We start from the raw sequence: 20,430 nt of genomic DNA, 5'->3' as shown, positions 1-20,430 counted from the left end.
TCACCCGGGCTCCGATCCACCTTGCAGGCCCTTTCTCTCTTCCGTCTTTACCTTGCAAGCTCTGGCTCCAGTCTCGGTAATGAGTACTCAGCCACACAGGCCCACGACACCTCTGAGGGTGCCCTCGGTGGAGAGAAATATTGCTTCCTTTGCTTGATTTTTTGAACCTCAGAGTTGTTGCTCCACATCAGGAGGTTTGGAGACTACAAATAAGAAGGCAGAGCATGATCAAAGCCAGTCTGGAAATGTTCCCTTGGCTCCTATGCTGGTGAATTCTGCCCATGTTGCCTTCATCCTGACACCCTTCTGGTTCGGTTACAGCTCTCTGCAGCTCAGTGAGCCTCTTCCCGAAGCACTCCTGAACCTCGCCGGCTCCCAGGCAGGACGCCAGGCTGTGAAAGCACTTCCCGCAGAAAGCAAGGGCCCTGCTTGCGAGGGATCTGGGGTTAGGTTTTTGGGGGAGCGCATCCCTTCCACGGAGGGATGCCCCAGCATACCGCTTGTGCGCTCCACAGCTAGGCCAGTAATGAAACGCCCAAATGGCTGGCAATGCAGCAAGTCCCTTCATGAACCGTATTTCTGGCCCTTGTTTAGATTTCTGGTTGGTTTTGCGGTTTCTGTCTTTAAAGTCAAGTCTTAAAGATAGGTTCGTGAAGATAACTTGCTGTTTTATTGTTTACCTCTGGTTGTTAATTTAGTGACTGAGGGAGAAATGGGGCCATTATGGCACAGAAAGACTCTGCCTCACACGTATGTAATAACTCTCGTGCCCAGAATGGATCTGCCTCGAAGGGAAATGCTCTGCTGTTATTCCTTTAGTTCAAACGTAGAGTAGTCACCAGGGAAGCTTGGAGACCCAGGTGCTGGGTTTATCATTGCCTCTGCTCTGAGGCTTTATTTATTACTTGGCGTGGAGTCTAGATATTTGTTTGGACATTAAATGGCAATAGAATATAAATATTACCTTTCTAATATCTGCATTTCTTTTTATTCCCAGTCAAAATGACTTCATGTCACACAGCCATTAAAAAAAGGAAATTAAAACCCCAGAAATAGGGTAAAGCAGCGCGGTGCGCCGCTGAGCTATAAAAAGCAGGGGGACTCTGCGCGCTGACGTTGGAACAGCACCCAAAGCGCCCTCCCCGGAGGAGTGGGGAACCCAGCCTTTCCCTGCCATTGTTCCCAGGAATAAGTATCCTAGAAGTTAAATCAGTTTTCTTAACTGACAATGCATTTGTCTTGACTACATGATTTTAATTTGGAAGTAAATCCCCTTAAAGAGAACTTTATTTGATGTGTTTGTGAAGTGGATTAAAGAAAAAAGCCAACTAAGGCATGGAAAGGCCACAATCCACACATATATTTGGTTAGGATTTACTCATTACCAGGCGTTTTAAATGCATTTTGTCATCTTGTCCTTATTAGGAGCCCAGAAATACCTAGTTGTGTTCCTCTCAGTTTTCTTTACATATAGCATTTCATGCTGCGTAAACATTTGGACCCTGAAAAGAGCTTTCTATAACCAGAGCTGCTCTGTCTTGACCAGCACCTCGGTCGAAGCCCAAAGGGGGAGTGCTCTGCATAGACTGGTTCTGCCTGGAAAGTTGCTGGTTTCCTTCAGGGGGAGTCTGAGATGGTGCGATTGGAAGGGAACCCCAAGCCATTTACAAGCAGACCCCACACAAAGCCAGATGAAGTGGTTTGATTTTTTAAAAACTATTTAATTAACGCTTCCTTTTTGAAAAGTAATGACTCTGATCCAGCTGAGGGCAGCCCCGTGCATATATCCTATTTTTCTTATCAACACCCATTCCCTGCCTCCCGTCAGAGCTGTGAGACGACCCTTCTGAAATCTCAACAGATCCATCTGCCCTGCAACCTTGCTCTCCGCACAGCAGCATTTAATCTCGCCTTTTGTATTTCAGACTTACTGCGGTCTGTGTGCACTGCTCCCCGAGGTCCTCCTGGGCTCACTCTGCTAATAGTCCGTACCTACCTCTAGGTTTGAACAGGATGGTGGAAGGCATCTTGACTTCATGTGTTTGTGGCTCCCCTGTAGCCTGATCACTCTTGAAGTCCCTGCGGCGTGGTGTGATCCTAGTGTCAGAAAGAGGAGCAGAGGTGGTGACCCACCATCTGACCATCAGGGAGGCGAGAGAATGGATTGCTGAGCAGGCATGCCTGGCTGCAAAAGTGGGAGCTGGCTTCCACTACAGTGATTCATCTGTCTTTGGGTTTAGGCTGTGTACACCTTTCAGAAAGTTTATTTTTAAGGGCTTATGGTGCTGTGGCACAAAACCGTTGATTCCTACCAGTGTCATCGGGACACATGGGAGGCACTAGAAATGATTATTATATCAGTGGACAGTTTTATTATCTCGTGGAATTTTTAAATGCCACGTCGGTCCCGTTTTATTATGATGATTTAAAAATTGGGGATGTCCTTCTTTGGGATTATGGATTTTCTAAACCTCTGAGCCTCCCTTATTCCGTTACCATCCCTAACTGGTTTAGGATTACACCCTCTCGAACCCTGTTCAGAGGTTGTGGACTAGGTGTTTGGAAGCAGGGTGCCATGAGGGGCTCCCATCACTGCATTCCATTTGCAGTTCACAGCTTCATTTTTTTTTTTCCTTTTTACAACCTAGATGCTCATACTTCTTTATTTGTGATTAATTATGCCCAATTAATTTCTTTTTCTTTCTCTGATGGATTCTCGGAATTGTCCCAAGTTTTAGAGGGAAAAAAAACGGACTGGTCCCATTCCTTCTGGTGCCCCTGAGCCCTGTGCTGAATACAATGAGGTCACTTTGTGAAGGAATTAACTTTATATTACATTCTTGCAGAGTTAGATGTATGTCCCTAAGGTACCACTACCCCCCACTGACGAAATAAATATACCATTCTTTATGATTCCTCCCCGTTACCCTCTCTGTTGACTTTCAGAGAGTTTATGAATAGTCCACATATTTATACAACCTGGCCAAAAGTACACTACTTATTTTTCTTATGGTCTGTAATAACCTAGGCCAGGTTATTAAAGGTATACAGACCCCCTTTTAAGGCAGAGTTTCTTATGTCATTACTTTATACAAGCAGGTCAGATTCCATCTCGGCAACAATCTCTTGCTTTTAACCTTTTTCTCTGATTATAAAAGTAATAATGTTCATTGTGGAAAATGTAGAAAACACACAGCAGAAAGAGGAGGAAAAAGCACTTTAAGACCCACTTCTAGAAATAACTACTGGTATTCTAGTTTATACACAGAAACCTTTCTTTATTCTCTGAGTATGTTCATTTAAAAAAAAGTGTTCACCTTGTAACATGTTTCTTGTAATCTGCTTCTTGATGTAGCAATGGATTATATGCCAGCAAATATGGTTTTTCCTATATTTTTTTCCCCAAACCATTGCTTTTGAAGACTGCATCATATTCCAGTGAGTGGGCTATAATTTAACCAGCCCCAGCCTTAGACATTTAATCCGTTTTCAGGTTTTTGGTTTTTTTTTTTTTTTTAAGAGTATTAATCAGATGGCTCCACTCACTCAGTAACTGATTTGATTTTTTTTTCTAGTTAGCGCAATCAGAGAAATATCATGCACCTTTGAATTTTTTTTAACATTTTTTTATTTATTTATAATCATTTTACAGTGTTGTGTCATGCACCTTTGAATTTGACAACAAGCTTTTTCTTGCATATCTTTACTGGTACCTTTGTTTACAGCACTGGACAAGGCCAACGTAATATTCAATACCTAAACTGATGGCAGGTTAATATATTTAAATATATGAGCATAGAGCAAATCCTAAAGGCATGGGAAATAAAAAGCTTTTGTCCCTCTCTCTGAAATATTTCCTCTCTCAGAGCATACTTCCATACACTAGATGCTTATTTCTCTTTGAATAATGAGTTTAATATATCTAATTCAATTACTCTTCGTGACAGCACAATGACTTCTCCTCAGCTCTTTAGCTATTAGTTCCATATGATATTTGAATCAGTTCTTTTAATTGCAGATGTTAGACGTCGGTCATTCGGCTGTGCGTTGTTCCTATGGCCAGAGGAACGCATCCTTCCCCCCCCACCCAGTACATGAGACAGTCGTTCGGTTAACAACCGTGGGTTTCTTGACACCATGGAAATTAATTCATTATGCAAACAACTGAAGGGGTGGGTCAGCAATTCAAGTTTTATTGGTGGCTTACACTGAAAAATAAAGCCAAGAATTAGAATTTTCAGGATGCTGAATTTATATCCTCAGGTATTAAAATGATACATTTAATTGTCGGAAGCTGCTTTTACGGTTAAGCTTCTTTGCTGGCAATTAGCATTATGGGTGGGAGTTTAAGTTGTGATATACAACTTAAACCTAGGTGCTCATTCGTGTCACTCTCGTGCGTTTCTTGATTAAATACTGTGGATTTTACGAGTAACAGCTTCCCTGCATAAAGAATTCCATGGCTTTCTCTCTACAAGTCTAACCTGAAAAAAAAAAAGAAAAAAAGAAAAAAAAAAGAATTCTTCTCCAGGGTTTAGAAAGTAATTCATAAAAAGAAGGGAATAATAAATATTGTGCCCAAACTCATATGCCAGAATAGACAGTGAGATTTGGTACACCTGGGTGTCGTTTTAGTTCATTTCCACAAGAGACAGGTTGAAAGTTTACTGTTTAGAAGGAGGGCAGGGGGGAGATGGCTAAACCTCCTATTTGCAAAAATGATTACATTATCTTAAATGAAAATGCTGCTCTATTAGCAACTTCAACAAGCCTTGCATTTGCGGGGGAAAAAAAAAATCTCTTTAAAAGTTACCTGAAGTTCACTCCAACTTAAAATATACAAGTGAGGAAAAAGTACTTAGTCTGATTTATGTGTCTTTTGGAGGGGTAATTATTGGCTTTTTACTCACCTATGTAAAACAATGTACTTTTGTAAATGGATTTCTGGCCACTTTATGCAGCCTTTTTTTTTTTTTTTCTCCTTTTTTTTTTCTTACATAAAAAGTAAGCACTGTCAATCAAGGAATTTTAAGGTTTATTTCCTCTTTAGAAATGATTGATAGCCTTTTAGATTTACAAGTTGACAAGTTAAAGGGTTCTACTGGTATAATTATGTACTAAATTCACAGTCTTTCAATTTAAATGTCCTTTTAAAACCACAAGATTATCATACCTGTATTTTGAAAAGTGGGCCAGTCAGTTTGGGTTGGTATACAAATTGCTTCCATTAGCCTTGGGACCTATTTGAATTTAATACAGTTTTTTTAAAGTTAGTGGTAGTACGAATCTTACTTTTAAAATTTAGGTTAATGGAAATGCATTTCAAGTCAAGCACGTGGCAACTTGTTTTCTAAATGTATAGATAAACGCCAGAACTACAAAGGCTGTCTTTTTATTCAGTATGGGAGAAAATGTGCGGTTGAATCCTTTGCTTACACGCAAAAAGAAAGGGAAAGAAAAAAGCCACCCGCCTACCCACTGCTTAGAGGACGTGGGGGACGCGGGTGGAGGGCGGGGCTGCCATCCTTTCCTGGGCAGGCGAGGAAGGCTGAAGACATCTCATATCTTGGGGAGGAATTTCAAAACTGACACAGCAGAGTCCACTCTGTGTTGAGTTCAAGGATGCTTGAGGAAGGCGTCGTCAGCGTGGGTACCAGAAGGCCCAGTGTCTCCCAATCCTATTGCAGGGCTGCTCTTCTGTTAGTCTTTCTAAGAGTTCTTCTTGGAGGCCCAGCTGCTCTGCACTAGTGCCCAACAGCGGTTAGTCTTCTCCTTGAAATAGTATTGATGTTGGTGAATCAGTCTGTCATCTTGGATGTGAGGGTGCTGTGTCAAGGGCATTCCCATCCCTGTCTCTTTTTTAGATTCTCTCCAGGGTAGAATAGGCTTTTACGCTGAGAAGATCCAGTTTCCCCCTGCCCCTCAGCACACACTTGCAGGCTTACTGGCCACAGATGGCACCGAGAGGGTGTATCAGCTGAGGTCCGCTAGAGATTCTGCAGCTAAGCAAAGACATTATTATTATTACCTTTATTGCGGGAATGTTCCTGCACAGTAAACCTACACACATTTCAAATGTACATTTTGATGAATTTTGATAGATGTGTACCCCAGGGAAACCTCCACCACAATCAAGACAGCTAAGATGTCCATCACTCCCCAAGACGTGCGATTTCTGAATTCCCAATTTATCCCTTCCCACTCCCCTTCCCCCCGGGTAACCATAAGTTTGTTCTCTCTGTCTGCGAGTCTGTGTTTTGTAGTTAATTTCTTTTGTGTCCTTGTTTTTAGATTCCACATATAAGCGATGTCATATGGCATTTGTCTTTCTCTTTCTGTCTCACTTCCCTTTGCTAAGCAAGTACTTTTAATTCTGCTGTTCACCATCTGTAGATGCCCCTGGGCTTGTCCTTGGACAAGCCCTTTAGTGTTTTGACCTAGCTTCTGACTTAAGGGAATCCCAAAACCTGACATCAAGTTCCATTTTACTTTCTATTTTCAAGAACGTAAGGAATATAGAATTTGGCCAGAAGAGCAGAGTTCAGGACCTGCTACTAGTGGGCTTTTGAGTGAGTCAGTCCCCACCATGGTAAGCGGCAGAAGTGGATGGTGGAAGTATTCATGAAAAGGGATCATTTGTCCAATCATTTTACGATCTAATTCAAAAGTATCAATGAAACTTTGGACTTCCCAGTTATTTCTGCGCCGTCAGTGTTGCAAATCATGCATTGTTTTATTTCTTGAAATTGTTCTAATTGTGTGACTTCTTCATTGCAGCGCTCAATGAACCCACCATCGATTATGGCTTCCAGAGGTTGCAGAAGGTTATTCCCCGGCACCCTGGCGACCCTGAGCGTTTGCCAAAGGTCAGTCTGTCTCCTCTTTGGGTTATGGTCTCTGAAAACTTGGGCTTGGTTGATTGGCAGAAAACTTTGCCATTGATAAAAAATCAGTTCATAGATAGCAACTCAGTGTTTTTGTGCTTTGTGGGTTTAATATTTATTCTAAGGTAAGCAATAATACGGTAGCAAGCACTTCTGTGCCAGGTAATATATATTTTATGTATATATTTATTTTTATGTATATAACTGTCATTTCTGCCTCTCAAAAGCCCTCTGAGATTGGTACTGTTACCCCCTCTATTTTAGAGGATAGAGTAACCATAAATAGAGGTTAAATCATTTGCCCAAGGTCACACAGCATGTAAATGGCAAGACTGAGATTCAAACCCACACAGCCTGGCTTCCAAAGTCCAGGTTATTAATCACGACATCCCATCAATTCTCGAGGGGAAAAAGAACATTGCCTTTTTTACCCCCTGAGGATCTTTACTTATTCCTGGTGAGGGGGCGAACAGCTGGCGCTCCCAAGAAAACATACTGGCAGATCTCGCAACGGGGCAATTAGGACATGAGCCTCGTACCTCCGGAGGCATCCAACCTAGCAGGGAAATAAGGCGCAAGTGAGAGAAATTAGATACAATTTCAAGACAGAGAAATAAGTGTTATACAGCACTCGCTATGTCATCAGTTGCCAATGCACAAGACGGGAAATGCACATTTATTGATTTCTCTTCTGTACTTGTTATCAACGTTGGGGTCCACCTCTGCCCCCAAAACTGATGCACAGACTGAGGGGCCGGCGGGGTGGGTGAGGGGCGCGACGAGCCTGGAGAAGGTGAAACTGTGACAAGCAGAGCCTGTCTTCTCCTGGACCGCAGGGGAAGAGCCACACTCCGTCTCAACCCCGAGTTCCCGTGGCAGCCTCGCCCCCTCTGAGCGCTGTTGACCTTGGAGAAGCTCCTTGAGAGCATTCCACCTGAGGGAGAAACCCTATGATGCGTGGTCTGTTCGCAGCCTTGTCTTTGAAAGGGGCCTCCATCTTACACGGCCTCTCACCCTGGCTCATTCTTGGTGAGCAGTGAAAGAGTCGGACAATAATAGCGGACGACCCTCTCCTTCCACAGCACAGACGAGCCATGGAGACAGTTACCTGCAGGCCCCTTGGTCTGGCACGATCTCTGCTCCCACGTGTTTCCTGTGGGACAATCAACAGTAATTTTGTAGCACAGAGGCGTAAATAATGTGTCCACCTCATGGTCAGTGCCTGTGGCGTCCCCATGGTAGGAAGAGGCCATGCGTGGATTGCCAGACTCTTCCCACTGTTTCCATTTGGGGACCGACCGTTTTCACTTTCATTTGGGATTTGATGTCTCTAGAGTCTGCAGACGGGACTGGAGAGTCAGATCGGGCAAGGGGGGTACTCAGAGCACCCGCACCTGCCAGCTCTGCATTCTTCCCACCCCTCCCCCAAATTATTTCTCTCTCTGTGCCTCAATTTCCTTCTCTGTCAAATGGTGATGATAATATTTCCTACTTTGGGGGTTTGTTTTTATCATCACTTACTTAGCACTCAACAAAAGGTAGCTGTGATTACTTGCCAGCAGGGCGAGAGTGGGACCCTGGCTTCTGAGAGCTCTCCTAATAACCAATCTCTGGAGACCAGGAAATCCTCATCCTGGTCAGCAGTTGAGTGTGAGGTTTATCTTCTGTGCCTCAGTTTCTTCATCCATAAAATGGGGGTAATAATCGTGCCGACCTCGGCAGGATCCCATAAAGAAAAAAGGGGAATCTCGGGGGTGCCTCGGCATAGTTTCTGGTCCACAATTGCCACTCTATAAATATTTACTGAAAAATAGGAGACAAACTTGGTTTAATGGCTGAGGTCTAAGGCAGCCAAGCGGTACTTTTCTTATTCATCAAGAAAGAAGAGAAACAGGCATATACGGTTGAGTTTTGTGTACTTACTTTAAAAAACATTTCCCGGTTGCACATCATGTTCAGAAACGTTGAACAAATAGCATGGGCACGTGTCCCTCCGTCCCCGGTGGCCTGATGGTGCGATTCCCAGCCCCTTTTTCCTGGGTTTGGGAAGAGTAATCAAGGACACAATGGGTTTGTGTGTTAAGGAAACACCCCTCAGCTTGCATCCAGCCACTTGACCGTGCAAGGGCTTTGGCCGGAGCCCACCCCAGGAAGCGCTCAGTGTGACTCAGATCAGAGTGGTGTCCTCCTGGCTCCAGATGGGGAGGTGGAGTGAGAGTTCAAGAGCAAGGTCAGGGAGGGGCGGATGGAGCCAGCACGAGGTGTTCCTGTGTTGGACCTGGGAGGTTTACACTCCGCGGTCCATTGTTAGGGGGATAAAACGGGCTCCGCCTTTCTCAGAATCGTGGTCAGTGTTTGTCAAACAGGAGTGTTTCAGTGAGCCAGGGACCACACACCTTAAAAAACAAACTCCGCTTTATTAAACCCATGTGTTTGTGAATAGACAAAGCTAGATTCATACAACCACCCACATATTCTGTCAAATGAAACTGCGCCCAAGACCAAGCAGACAGCTCTCCGTAATAATGTGCCTTTGTCCACTGGCTGGGGCTGTTTTCAAAGACCTCGTACAGGCTCTGTTTTATTGGAGCCCCTCTTGTGAGTCGAGTCAGGAGAGCAGGCATTATCCCCGTTTACCGTGTGGCAACAGGAGCGAGCCGACCCCTTCTCTGTAAATTATTTTGTCCCTGAAAGTCACCGTCAGTGATCGCTGCCGCGCACACAGATTTGAAATACTGTAATTACGCTCACCCCAGATGTCTCTTGGTTTCCTTTTTCATAAGCGCGTGGAGAAGGGCAGGCTGAGGTTTTTAAGTGGCGGCATTCTGTTCTGTGTCACACAGAAGGGAGAGGAACACGTGACCAACTTTGGGGCGAAGGTTGACTTTTCTTATAATATCGAGGTGAACGGGTAGGGGCCGTGGTCAGTCGGAAACTTGGAGATGCTAAAATGCAGGATGCCATCCAGAAATGTTGGGCAAGGAGCTGTCTCTGATTTGAAGGCAGAGGTGTCTCTGTCCCCTTTCCCTTTGTTGGTGGTCAGCCTGAGTGGTCAGCGAGCATGAGCGTGGCTGGCATTCCGGGCGTTAGCAGTGAATCCCAGGAAGCAGGTCATGCTCGGTTCGTGCCCAGTGGGTGCCTGGCATGGCTTTATCAAAGTTTCTGAAGAGCACAGAGGCCAAGAGAGTGGGCTTTCAGGTCAGGTGGACGTGGATTTTGAAAACCAGATGCACTGCCCCGTGCACATGACCCAGCCTCCCCAGCCTCAGTGTTGTCCTTTGTAAAGCAGCTGCCCCCAGCATGCAAAGAGGTCTCTCTGGCATACAGGGTGACTTCATTAAACGGGGGCTACTGTTCCCTGCAAGGCGGCTACTCCCAGTTCACAGAGTCAGAGTTCCCAGAGGGCTGGTGACTTGCCACCATCACAGCAAGCAAGTGGGAAAACCCAGATTGGCACCCCGGTCCTCCAGCCTCACTGTTACCACTGCTTCAAGTTCCCATTTCCCCGCCAGATCCGGAAGCCCAGATAATTCTGCCTTGATTAGCTTCTCTCTCCTGTCCCTCGTCTGCACGTCAGCCCCATCCTACTAAAACTCTCACCTCTTGTCTTTCATTTCCCCACCAGGAGGGGTTGGCACAGGGACCTCCACAGGGCAGACACGTCTCTTCTCCAAGAGCCAGTCCCTCTTTTAGAGAAAGTAAAACCGTTTGAGAAAAGTAACAAAGGCGGCATTTGTGTATTTTGCTTTATGGAGCTGAAAATATCTGGTAAATTGATCCAGTGGGAGTAATAAATACACATTACTTTATCTTGTTCCTCATGTCCTATACCCCTGAGCCTCGATACAACAACACCACTTAATAGACTTAAAAAAGAGTAATTACACTCATTGCTTGTGTGATTTTTCAGCCCTCCCAGCCCTGCCTGACCTTCTAATTTAGCTCACCGTGTCTAACTAATGCATTTATATTCATCTTTTATGAAGCATGTACAGTGCAGAGTTGACTTTAGAGCCTTTTTCAAGCTGTCCTCCCAGGTTCCCAAGCTGGTGAGTAGTCGGAAGAGCGGGCACTGCCGGTCCCCACACCCCCGCACGGACAGACAGCCCAGACCCGCGGCTCGCAGCAAAATTTTTTTTTTTAGCCTTTATGAAACATCATAAAAAGTATTTATTACATTTTTACTTTAAAGCTTTTATACATTCTAGCATTATTTACAGCTAAACATGCAGGCAAAAGAAGCGAGTGTTTTAAAAATGATTACTGTTAATGTTTCTGCTTGTCAGAAGTGCTTAAATTTTCCTGCACTTTGTCTAAAAACTTAGTACTGTTGCCTTTTAAGAACAACACATTTAAAAGATCTCGCAAGTCAGATTTGCAAACACTGCTGACAGTTTGTGATGAATGATATTGCAAAATTTGCAAGATGTTTGTCGTTTTCGCACAGCCGACATATTAAAGGAACAGATTAAGAAACGCGAAACCCCTATGGAAAACAACCATCCCCAACAAAAACCCAAACAAACCTCCACCAAACCTTGAACCCAGAGAGCACACGCTCCAGAATCTCTCACCCGGGTTCTCGCTCCCCACTTCCCCCTCCGCCAGTGGAACCCAATTGTTCTCAGTGCATTTTCTCTCACCATATGGTCTCCTCATTACCATACACTAAGAGTCCATATGGGAAACTTGTGAAATGAACTGTATTCATTTTAACTGCCAGATGAGCAGCCTTTTGCTTTGCAAGCTTAGCTTAAGTCATCTGCTGTCTTCGTGTTGTTATGGCAACACGGCACCAATAAAAAATTCTAATCTACTGTAAGTGATCACAGTATTTTAAGAGCTTGCCTATAACTGCCCTCAAAGGGGAGGGAGGAGGAAGGGTTGTCTTTGTCCGAGGAGCAAAGGGTTGTTCTTCATTCCAGCAGGTGTCAGTAGAGAGGCTGGTGAGATGGAGAGTGAGGTGCTGGGGTGGCCGTGGCGCAGCAGATGTGGTGGGTGCTGGCAGCGAGGGAGGCGGACTGCAGAGGGATGGATGGTAGAGAGGATGGATGGGAGACCCTTTGGGGTGAAACCAGAAACCATAGTTCTCCCAGCAGACACGTGACTCTGCTGGTGCGGGGCTGCCCGCCATGAATGAAAGTCGAGGTTCTGAACAACACAGGCAGCAAATCCTCCCGGTGGCGTCTCCCTTGCTGGCGTGCGGGAGGAATCTCCGCCTCCAGGAGCCTGCTCTTCCTGTGCGCGGGGAATTAGTCATTTCCAGCACCGTGCTAATTAAGAGTACCTTAAAGTAATGGCAGTAGGCAGCGGCATCCTTAAATATAAATCATTTTCACCTCCGCAGGCCGCATGATAGGTTTCATCTCTGTCGCTCTGTCTGTATTGAAAGTGAATGTTTATAGTCTCAGTTCATCAGTTCACATTAGCCTCATGCTGAATATTTAAACACAGAACAATTTGAACCCACCATGAAGGAAGACAGTGACTGCACTTTCATTTGGAACAGCAAGGGCTCATCTAATAATAATTTAGTAAATCAGCCATTTAGTGGCTCGGTTGTGCACTGCATTGTGCCAAATATTATTCAGCTCCACTGTACACTCGCGGAATTGAAATTCAGACTCTCGTCACAGGCACGGTTTTTTGCTCAATGGAGAGATGAGACCCCAGATCACCCTCCCTGAAGAGCGTTCGTGTTTAGTGATTTATCATAAATGCAGAGCTGGGGCGAAATGAGACCAACTGGAGTCGGCTGTATACAATGTATTCTAATTATGCTTTTATTGTTTTAGTCTTTATGCAAAGACTATCCGTGATTCAAAACCTGCAGTAGCCATCAGTGAAAATACGAGTAAGAAATCTGCGTAACCACGTTGCCTGTTAGCAGAAAAGGGGGATGACTCAGGGCTTCAGGAAAGGGCCAAGAAACCCCATGTCTTCATCTTCCACACAGTGACGCTGGCCTTTCTCTCTCGCCTTACTCATTTTTAAATCTCTTTTCATTTCAAGAAATTCTATGAACATTCTATCCAGGAACCAAAATGACTCAAACCAAAAATACAGCGACAAAAGCAAATCATACGGTATACCCAGCTCTTAGGAAAAGCCCGCTTGAGTTTGACCCAAAAACCATTTTGTCTCTGTATTCTCTTGTCAAAAACACAAACTATGGAGTGCAGTTCCTTTCCCCTTCTCTCCCCTCTGCCAGAAAACAGAAAAGCAAAGTCCACTTCCTCATTTTGATAATATGCTCAGTTTAGGGGCTTGGTGTCCCTCCCTCTTAAGCTTCTTTTATCAAGAGTTCTTTTAGCTGAGTTCTGCGCACCCTTGAAATTGCATATGGAATTGTGTGTATGTGTTACGAGCATGCACATATTACTCTTCTGGGGAGGGAGATTGTAGCTTCATTAAAAAGGCCATGGCCCCCACAAAAGTTGTAATTCTCACTCTTTTAGATTATTTATTTTATCTTTAACTGACTGACACTGCAGTAAGTTACTCCGTCATTATTGAGTCATGCCCATTTTCGAGATGAGGAAACTGAGGCTCAAAGAAGACAGCTCACGCAGCTGGGTGGTGGAGGTTTTCTACCTCACCAACCTTCTTCACCGTGAGTCTGTTCAGAATCTTTTGCAATCTTTTGCAAACAGGATCGCGTCTCAAGCAGGACTCGGGCACATAATACACCTTGACTCTAAGAATGCATATAATTTGCCCAAGTTCTCTGGACAATGTTATTGCTGCCTGTTGCTCAGTAAGCAGTAAGTGTGTGTCTCCTGAGCTGGGTGCTGGTCTTAACCCTACTTCACAGATGAGGAAGCCGAGGCAGGAGTTGAACCCCACACTAATACACAGCAGAGCATGGAATTGAGCCAACTCCACTGAGTCCAGAGCCAGTATCCCTCAGCACAGCCTCCGAGAACCAAGGAAAGGGAATTTTAAGGAAAAAAGACAATTTTGCAAACTAGTCTTTAAAAGTCCCTCAAGCTTGGCCAGGGAAAGAGGGAAGCGGTAGACTGTTAGCTCACCGATGGCTGAGCCAGGGGACAGTGGCAGCCGGGATGAAAAACTCACACATACAAACCTTGGAGATGATTCTTTGTGTCTTTAGCTGCAGAATCATCATGGTAAGGACTTGTAGTAATGGTTACTCCGATAGCTGAATTCTGGAGCCTCCTGCAAGTTCTTTTTCAGCACTGAGCTCTTAATGAGGGGCACCAAGTGTAACCTCCTTCAGGTCACACCCTGCATACGGGGACCTTGAATATTATTACTCATTCGTTCAAGGGGAAGTCGCAGGAGGAGCAAGGCGCTAACTCCCCTCGACCCTGTCACCATCCAATATCGTCGTCTTAATGGCCAAAGCCCTTAGAAGCGGAGACCCTGAGAGGTCTTCGGCCTTGAGTAACACTTCAATTAAGCACTGAAGTCATAAGAACGAAGCCCCAGCCACCTCTAGGCAGTGGATTTTAATTGCAGTTCTAGTCGGGACCATCTGTAAAGCCTCAGGAGTCATCATTTACAGACACCGTTCATCTGGAGGTACCTATGATAACCAATGGTGTTCCACAATTTAAGAAGCAAAAGTCCACTCTGTTTGCCCAACCCCCCCTTAGATATCCTGAAAGCACAGCCCGGTTCCAGCCTGCACACATCACTTACTCAAGTTTAACTACACGTACTTGTCCAAAAATATAAATACACACATACGTTTGTGTACACACACGCCAAACACACATCCACAGAACAGCCACAGACACGCACAGGACAGTAAATCTCTTTGTTTACTCGGAGGTCCTTTTACTTTCAAACTAGATATTTTTTCTCCTCTGCCCTGGGGAAGGGGAAGCCACGGCCAAAAGACAAAGAGAAACAGAAGTAGTTAATTTCTGGCTTTCGTGTTTCGAAGAGCCCAGGCCTTGGCAACTTAAAAGAGTTTCAAGGGTAATTTTGACTCTGGGCAGTTTTTGTTTCATGTGCTGACTTTACAACCTACCCCTGAAAAAGGCATCTCTGTCCACAGCCTTCTCTTTAAGCGCAGACTTTCATCCTGATCAGAAAGTCGATTTCCAAGGCCACTCAGCAGGACCTAACCCAGAGCGTGGGTCTTAAACCGGTACAATGAATTGGAATAAGAAGAGGCAGCCGGAGGTTACCAAGTTCAGCTCTGTACCTCCAAGCAGGTCATAGTCACAAGGGTGCAGACACCATTTTTCACTGTATTTGTGGCGGGAGGCACCCCAGGCCCCCATTCACCAATTACCATGACACCATTTAGAAGAGAATGCCAGGAGACCAAAGGCGGGGGGTCGGGGGGGGGGGAGCCATTGTCATAACTCTTCTCAGGAATACCTGGTTTCACAATTTATACTTAACTGCTGACACTTGAAAAGTCGAACATTTTGGCAAAATGAATCAAGCCGTAATGTTTCTTTTATGAGATCCCCTTGCAGGAGAGGGAGGTTTGGCACCTCATGGAGACCGGGGTTAGTGATCCATCATAGTAAAGTCAGCTGTCCCGCCAGCTTCTCAGAGGTCACGCGATCGAACCAACAGCTCTTACAACTATATTATTGCTTACGGAACAGTAATTGAGGCACCGGATAAAAATTACCTGGTCTAATAGGCAGCGAACAATTTTCACTCAATAAAATTATAAGCCAAATCATTCATTTCATAACACTCTGGCTAATTTATTTGTTGACCTTTTAATATCCATAGCTCTTCAGTGGTATTAACTGCAACGCAGACAAAAATCTCTTGTTCATTTCACTTTCATTGATTTTTTTTTTCCATTGAGGCAATAACAGCTGCTCGAAAACAGCCTTTTTCTTCCCACTGTAAAAGTCAATCATGTAAGTTAGTATGTCTTACGTTGGTATAGCTGCGTTAGCTTACAACCTGCTTTAATTTCGTGGGATTCCCGAGTCTTCTATACCAGGTAACAAAAGGCAAAGCTTTCTGGTGCGCCTCGAGTCACGCGGCACGATGATACAAGCTAATAATGTTTGAGAAGTAAGAGGGCGCTCATCTAAGGTGAACGCAAAATCAACTTTAAAATTAGAGCAGGTTCAGAAGCCCCCCCACCGCCCCAGGTGGATTTTCTTTAGACTAAAATGCATTTGATGCCTCTTGTGTTAATAGCTGTAGACCCTTTCAAACTAGTTAATTCCTTTTGTTTTGGAAATTTCTGCAGATTGTGATTGTAGTTTGAATTTTATTTTTCTTTAAAGACTCTGGGCAATGAGTGTGCGCTAGGAGGTTCGGTGAGCTTCAGTTGAAGCCTCTTGTAGAATGAAATCCTATGACGTCTTTAGGATGCAGGGTTGTGAAATATAATTGTTACACATTTGGCATTTTATGCCTCCCTGGAAATAGCCACTTGCTACCTACGCCCCATGTATGCTCCTCCTTTCCATTTCAATTTACTCTAAAATGGTCCTTAGCCACGATGAGAATGCCCCTTTCAACAGAAACATGTTTAATTACATCCATGCTAAATGTAAGTTACTCTTCTCAGTCATGGGGCTTCTGAGTAACGAATGTTTAAAGTGTGACGCTAAAGGTTTCTAATGATCACAAGCTCTGTTTCAAGAAGTTCATATTCACAGAAAAAAGAAAAGAAAAATTTGAGGAACGTCTCAGAGGATCAGAAGCTAAACAGTGCTCAAGTATTATTTTGGTTTGTTTTACTCTTTCCCTCACTGGTCTCATTATACGATTTTTTAGGATGCAAAGTCTACCGTTGTGGAGTTTTCCATTTGGCTGAATAAACATAAAGGAAGCTGGGATATAAAACTCCCCTCTGCAGAAACACCTCTCAGGACAACTAGTGTTCATTGCACTGTACGTTCAGCTCTGCGGGAAGCGGGCTGCCAGAAACTTGCAGTCAGTTTTTTGGATTTTAGGTTTTCCCATCAGTGGAGAAAGAGCTAGGACTTAAAGGCCAGTAAGCTGAATGTACTGTTCAAAATTTGGACCCTGTAGTAAACTCCAGAGTGAGGAGGTGAATGGAATCAAGGCTGATTTTATTGATAGATGCTTACCGCCTTTAAGTCAGGAGTGATTTTGCCACTTCACATCGTTTTATTTTCCTGATGTTTGCTTGGACACACTGTATCTTGAATCCCCTGGTACGGCAAAGCGATTGGTGAAAAGTGGGTGTCAGGGAAATGTGCGGTGACAGAGGAGCATTGTCCTTCTTTGTCAGGACTCACCCAAGTCAACTTGACTTTGATAACGGAGCTTTATTCTACATTTCTCAAACCATTCCTTTCTCCTTGTGGGAGCATAAAGCCAAATGGGTTTTCTTCCCAAATTACTGAAGCATCCCTGGGCTTTAGTTTTACAAGGGAGTTCCCAGAGTCTCAGAATCTGATTCTGAAAATTGCAGTGAATGTTCTCTTGGTGAACAGGTGCCCACCTGGCTTTATGAGCTGGCCTGTATGTGCTCTGGCTGAAAGAGAGCTGAGGCCACCTCCCCTGCTCATCTGGGTTAGCATTACTCAAAACATTGAACCGCGTTTATAAATGGACTCAGTACTGGACAGTCAGACACCGTCGTTCTCTTTCCCCCTGGAAGGCTAGGTGGGGCCGGTGCGTATGAGCTTATTGGCAACACATTTGAGATCAGATGCCGAAGAGAAGATTCTCAAGGAAGGTAAATAATCCTCAGAGATTTTACTGTCATGAAACGGAAGGAAAGATGACTTGGCCATGTCTGCATATCAGACATGAGATGCCTGGTTTCCAAGGGTGTGCAAATGCCTAAGTATTTCTAAAGCCTGAGAGTACAGTTAGTAACAGGCTGATGCACACCAAGCCCCACCTCATGTTGCCAGCAGCCTATGACTTGAGATAATGTCTGCACCGACATGATTCAGTATATTAATCACAAAATGAAAAAGTAAGCCCAAGCCAGCAGGAGTGAAGGAGCGAATCCATTTTTTTTAAAAAAAAGGTCGTATAAAAAAACCCCACAGTGACCAAGACTTGACTTTTGGGAATTTATTATATATTGGATTAAAACCTCTGGAGGCAAATGTGGTACCAAATTTAAGTCTTCTGCTTTTATAAACTATGCCAAATATATGACTTGGTCATTTCCTCCTGTGAATTAAGCATGCACTTCTGAACATCAGTAACTATCTTAGAATGAACTCCTCAGCAAGCATTTCCCAAGGGCTGTGGTGTGCTGAACACTGTGCCAGGTGCTTAGAGGAGACCAAGATGCACCCATGGCCTCAAAGCGCCTACAGGCCGGCTGTGGAGAGTGAAGACTGACACGCACAAGACCAGAGCAAAATGACCCCGAGACGCCTACCGGTGTGCAGGGCCGCGTGGCGCAGTCAGCTCCATTTCTCAGAGGAAGGAGAGCGATGAGGAGCTGGGGTATCCGTGAAGGTGGAATTAGTTCTGATGGGTAGTGTAATCATGAAGAGCTCAGGCTCTGACGTCTAAGAGGCCTGGGGTGGAGTCCCTGCTCGGCCATGCATCAGTTGTGTGACCTCAGAGCAAGCCGGCTGACTTCCCTGAGTCTTAGTTTCCTCATCTGCCAAATGGAGTCTTCACCGTGAAGACTGAGTGAGTTAATGTCCCACTTTCAATAAACAATAGTTATCTTTTCCATTACTCTGCCACCACCACCACCACCTTCACGACCAGGCTTTAGAGGACAGGAAGGCATTGTAGATGGGCACAGATTGAAGCCAGCATGCTCAATGATGTCATGGCAAAATTAGCAAATGTATGGAGATTGGAAGGAGCCCAACCTGTTAACTTCCAGGCTAGGGAGGACTAGCCAGCCCAGCATGGAGAGTGGTTCTTCAGATGTATCGGGATTGGATAAAGAGGGTAGGACCAGATGGTGGCAGAAATCCTTTGCAATCCCTGTAGAACCCTGCCCCTTGATTCTGGGAGGATGGTGTGCCTTGAAAGATGCCGGAGAGGAATGCTGGTGTGTGACTACCAAGGCCACAGGAAGCTCAGAAATTATTTGCTAATCGATTGGGTTGCAACATAGGAAGTAAGGCCTGATCTTCTCTCTGCATTTATAGCTCATTCAGTATTTTTATTACAATGATTCCAAAACACAAGTAAAACGTATACAATTATAATGGAACTGTTTCTCGAACCCCATTCATCCTTGACTCTCCCCAGTATTTCTGCTAACTCTCAACAGATTTAACATGGCTTATCCATTTTTTTTTTCTCTCCAGACCCTCATTCACAAAATCATCAATCGATGGCCATGGCAAGGCTGGTAAAGCCAGATTTTCAATTGTGAAAGGAAATAGGTCAGCAAAAAGTTGTTGCTGTTTTTAAGGAATAAACATTTTCTATTCCTTTAAGACAGTAGAAATCCAAAGGCATGAAAAGAAAAATTATCTGATGCAGGATGTAGATTGGGGAACAAGCATTAGCTCTATAAGGAGATCCTGGGGCTTTTCAACATTTAGGATACTAGTATTTGTCTTCTTAATTCCCCAATGGGAGATACAAATATATATATATATATAATCCAAGGATAGGATTAGTTATCTTGGAAGAGTCTAATCTTTGCCCTCATGTTTTAAACTGCAAGCAGGGAGACGTTTTAAACATTATAAAAAGAAGAGAATATCTCCCTTGACAAAAAAATGCCTTGAAAAATCAGATATTAGTACTTACTAGTCAAGTGCTCGGTCTTCTCAGAAATGTTAAAATTGCATATTAGAATGGAAGGGTCCTTATACTCTGCTCCCTCCTAATGTCACAAAAAATAAGACTTTAGGAACAGTTTCAGAGACAAAAGATTAAATGAAACATCCAGCGCTTCCCCTTATGGGAAATTTCTTCCTTTTTTTTTTTTTTTTAACATCCTAGGCTCAATCATTTCCTAATGTGAAATTACAGATTTTTCAAATTACCATATAAAACTGCAAAAAAATTACACTTGTGACCACTGAAGAGATAGCATATACTATCAATTTGATTTTAAAAGGCATACATCTTTTATACTACCTGTCATTTTTATAATGCCTTTTACAAATTTAATCAATACATTTTAACATTCTATATACTTTAAGTGCAATATACAATAAATATTCAAGTTTCATCTTAAACATGCTTTAGCCTTTAAATTGTTAAAACTGCAGTGCCCTTTCAATCTACTTACATAATGTCATAAAATATACATTTCAAGGTAAATGAAGTCAGCTACTTCAATTTAGTCCCTCAAACTGGTAGTAAATGAGAGGTTAACACTATGGTGCCAAACCCATTATTGAGTAAATTTAGCACCTTGGACAGCTCTGTAAAATCTTTATTGCTTTCCTGACCTGCTCGTCATGTTCTGTCTGTGTGTTCAGTGGCTCTCAGCTCTGATTGAAAGGCAATATATTAGATCCCCAACACAAACACGCTTGGGGGCTAGTTCACTGGGAGCGTAATGACATGGAGGTGAGAGCAATTTTCTGGTCACCGAAATCCAAGCACCTTGCAGGTCCGCTGCACTAACTCATAGAGGACCCAGACATTTCCTTTCTCCTTCCCATTTGCAGAA

General features: G+C 44.0%; 1 protein-coding gene across 8 annotated transcripts in view; it reads left to right on the top strand.

The window, feature by feature from the left end:
* The window catches only part of EBF1 (EBF transcription factor 1), a 397,534-nt gene that overhangs the window by 357,294 nt on the left and 19,810 nt on the right, over window positions 1-20,430 (top strand). For all 8 annotated transcript variants that reach the window (XM_032477200.1, XM_032477206.1, XM_032477205.1 and 5 more), the window contains exon 11: window positions 6,778-6,866. In XM_032477200.1, the coding sequence (XP_032333091.1) occupies window positions 6,778-6,866 (89 nt within the window). The remainder of the gene's footprint in view (window positions 1-6,777; window positions 6,867-20,430) is intronic.

Source organism: Camelus ferus, chromosome 3, assembly GCF_009834535.1.
Source record: "Camelus ferus isolate YT-003-E chromosome 3, BCGSAC_Cfer_1.0, whole genome shotgun sequence".
In the NCBI taxonomy this organism is placed as follows: Eukaryota; Metazoa; Chordata; class Mammalia; order Artiodactyla; family Camelidae; genus Camelus; species Camelus ferus.
Note: the sequence above shows the minus strand (reverse complement) of the source record. Positions and strands in the feature narration are given on the sequence as shown.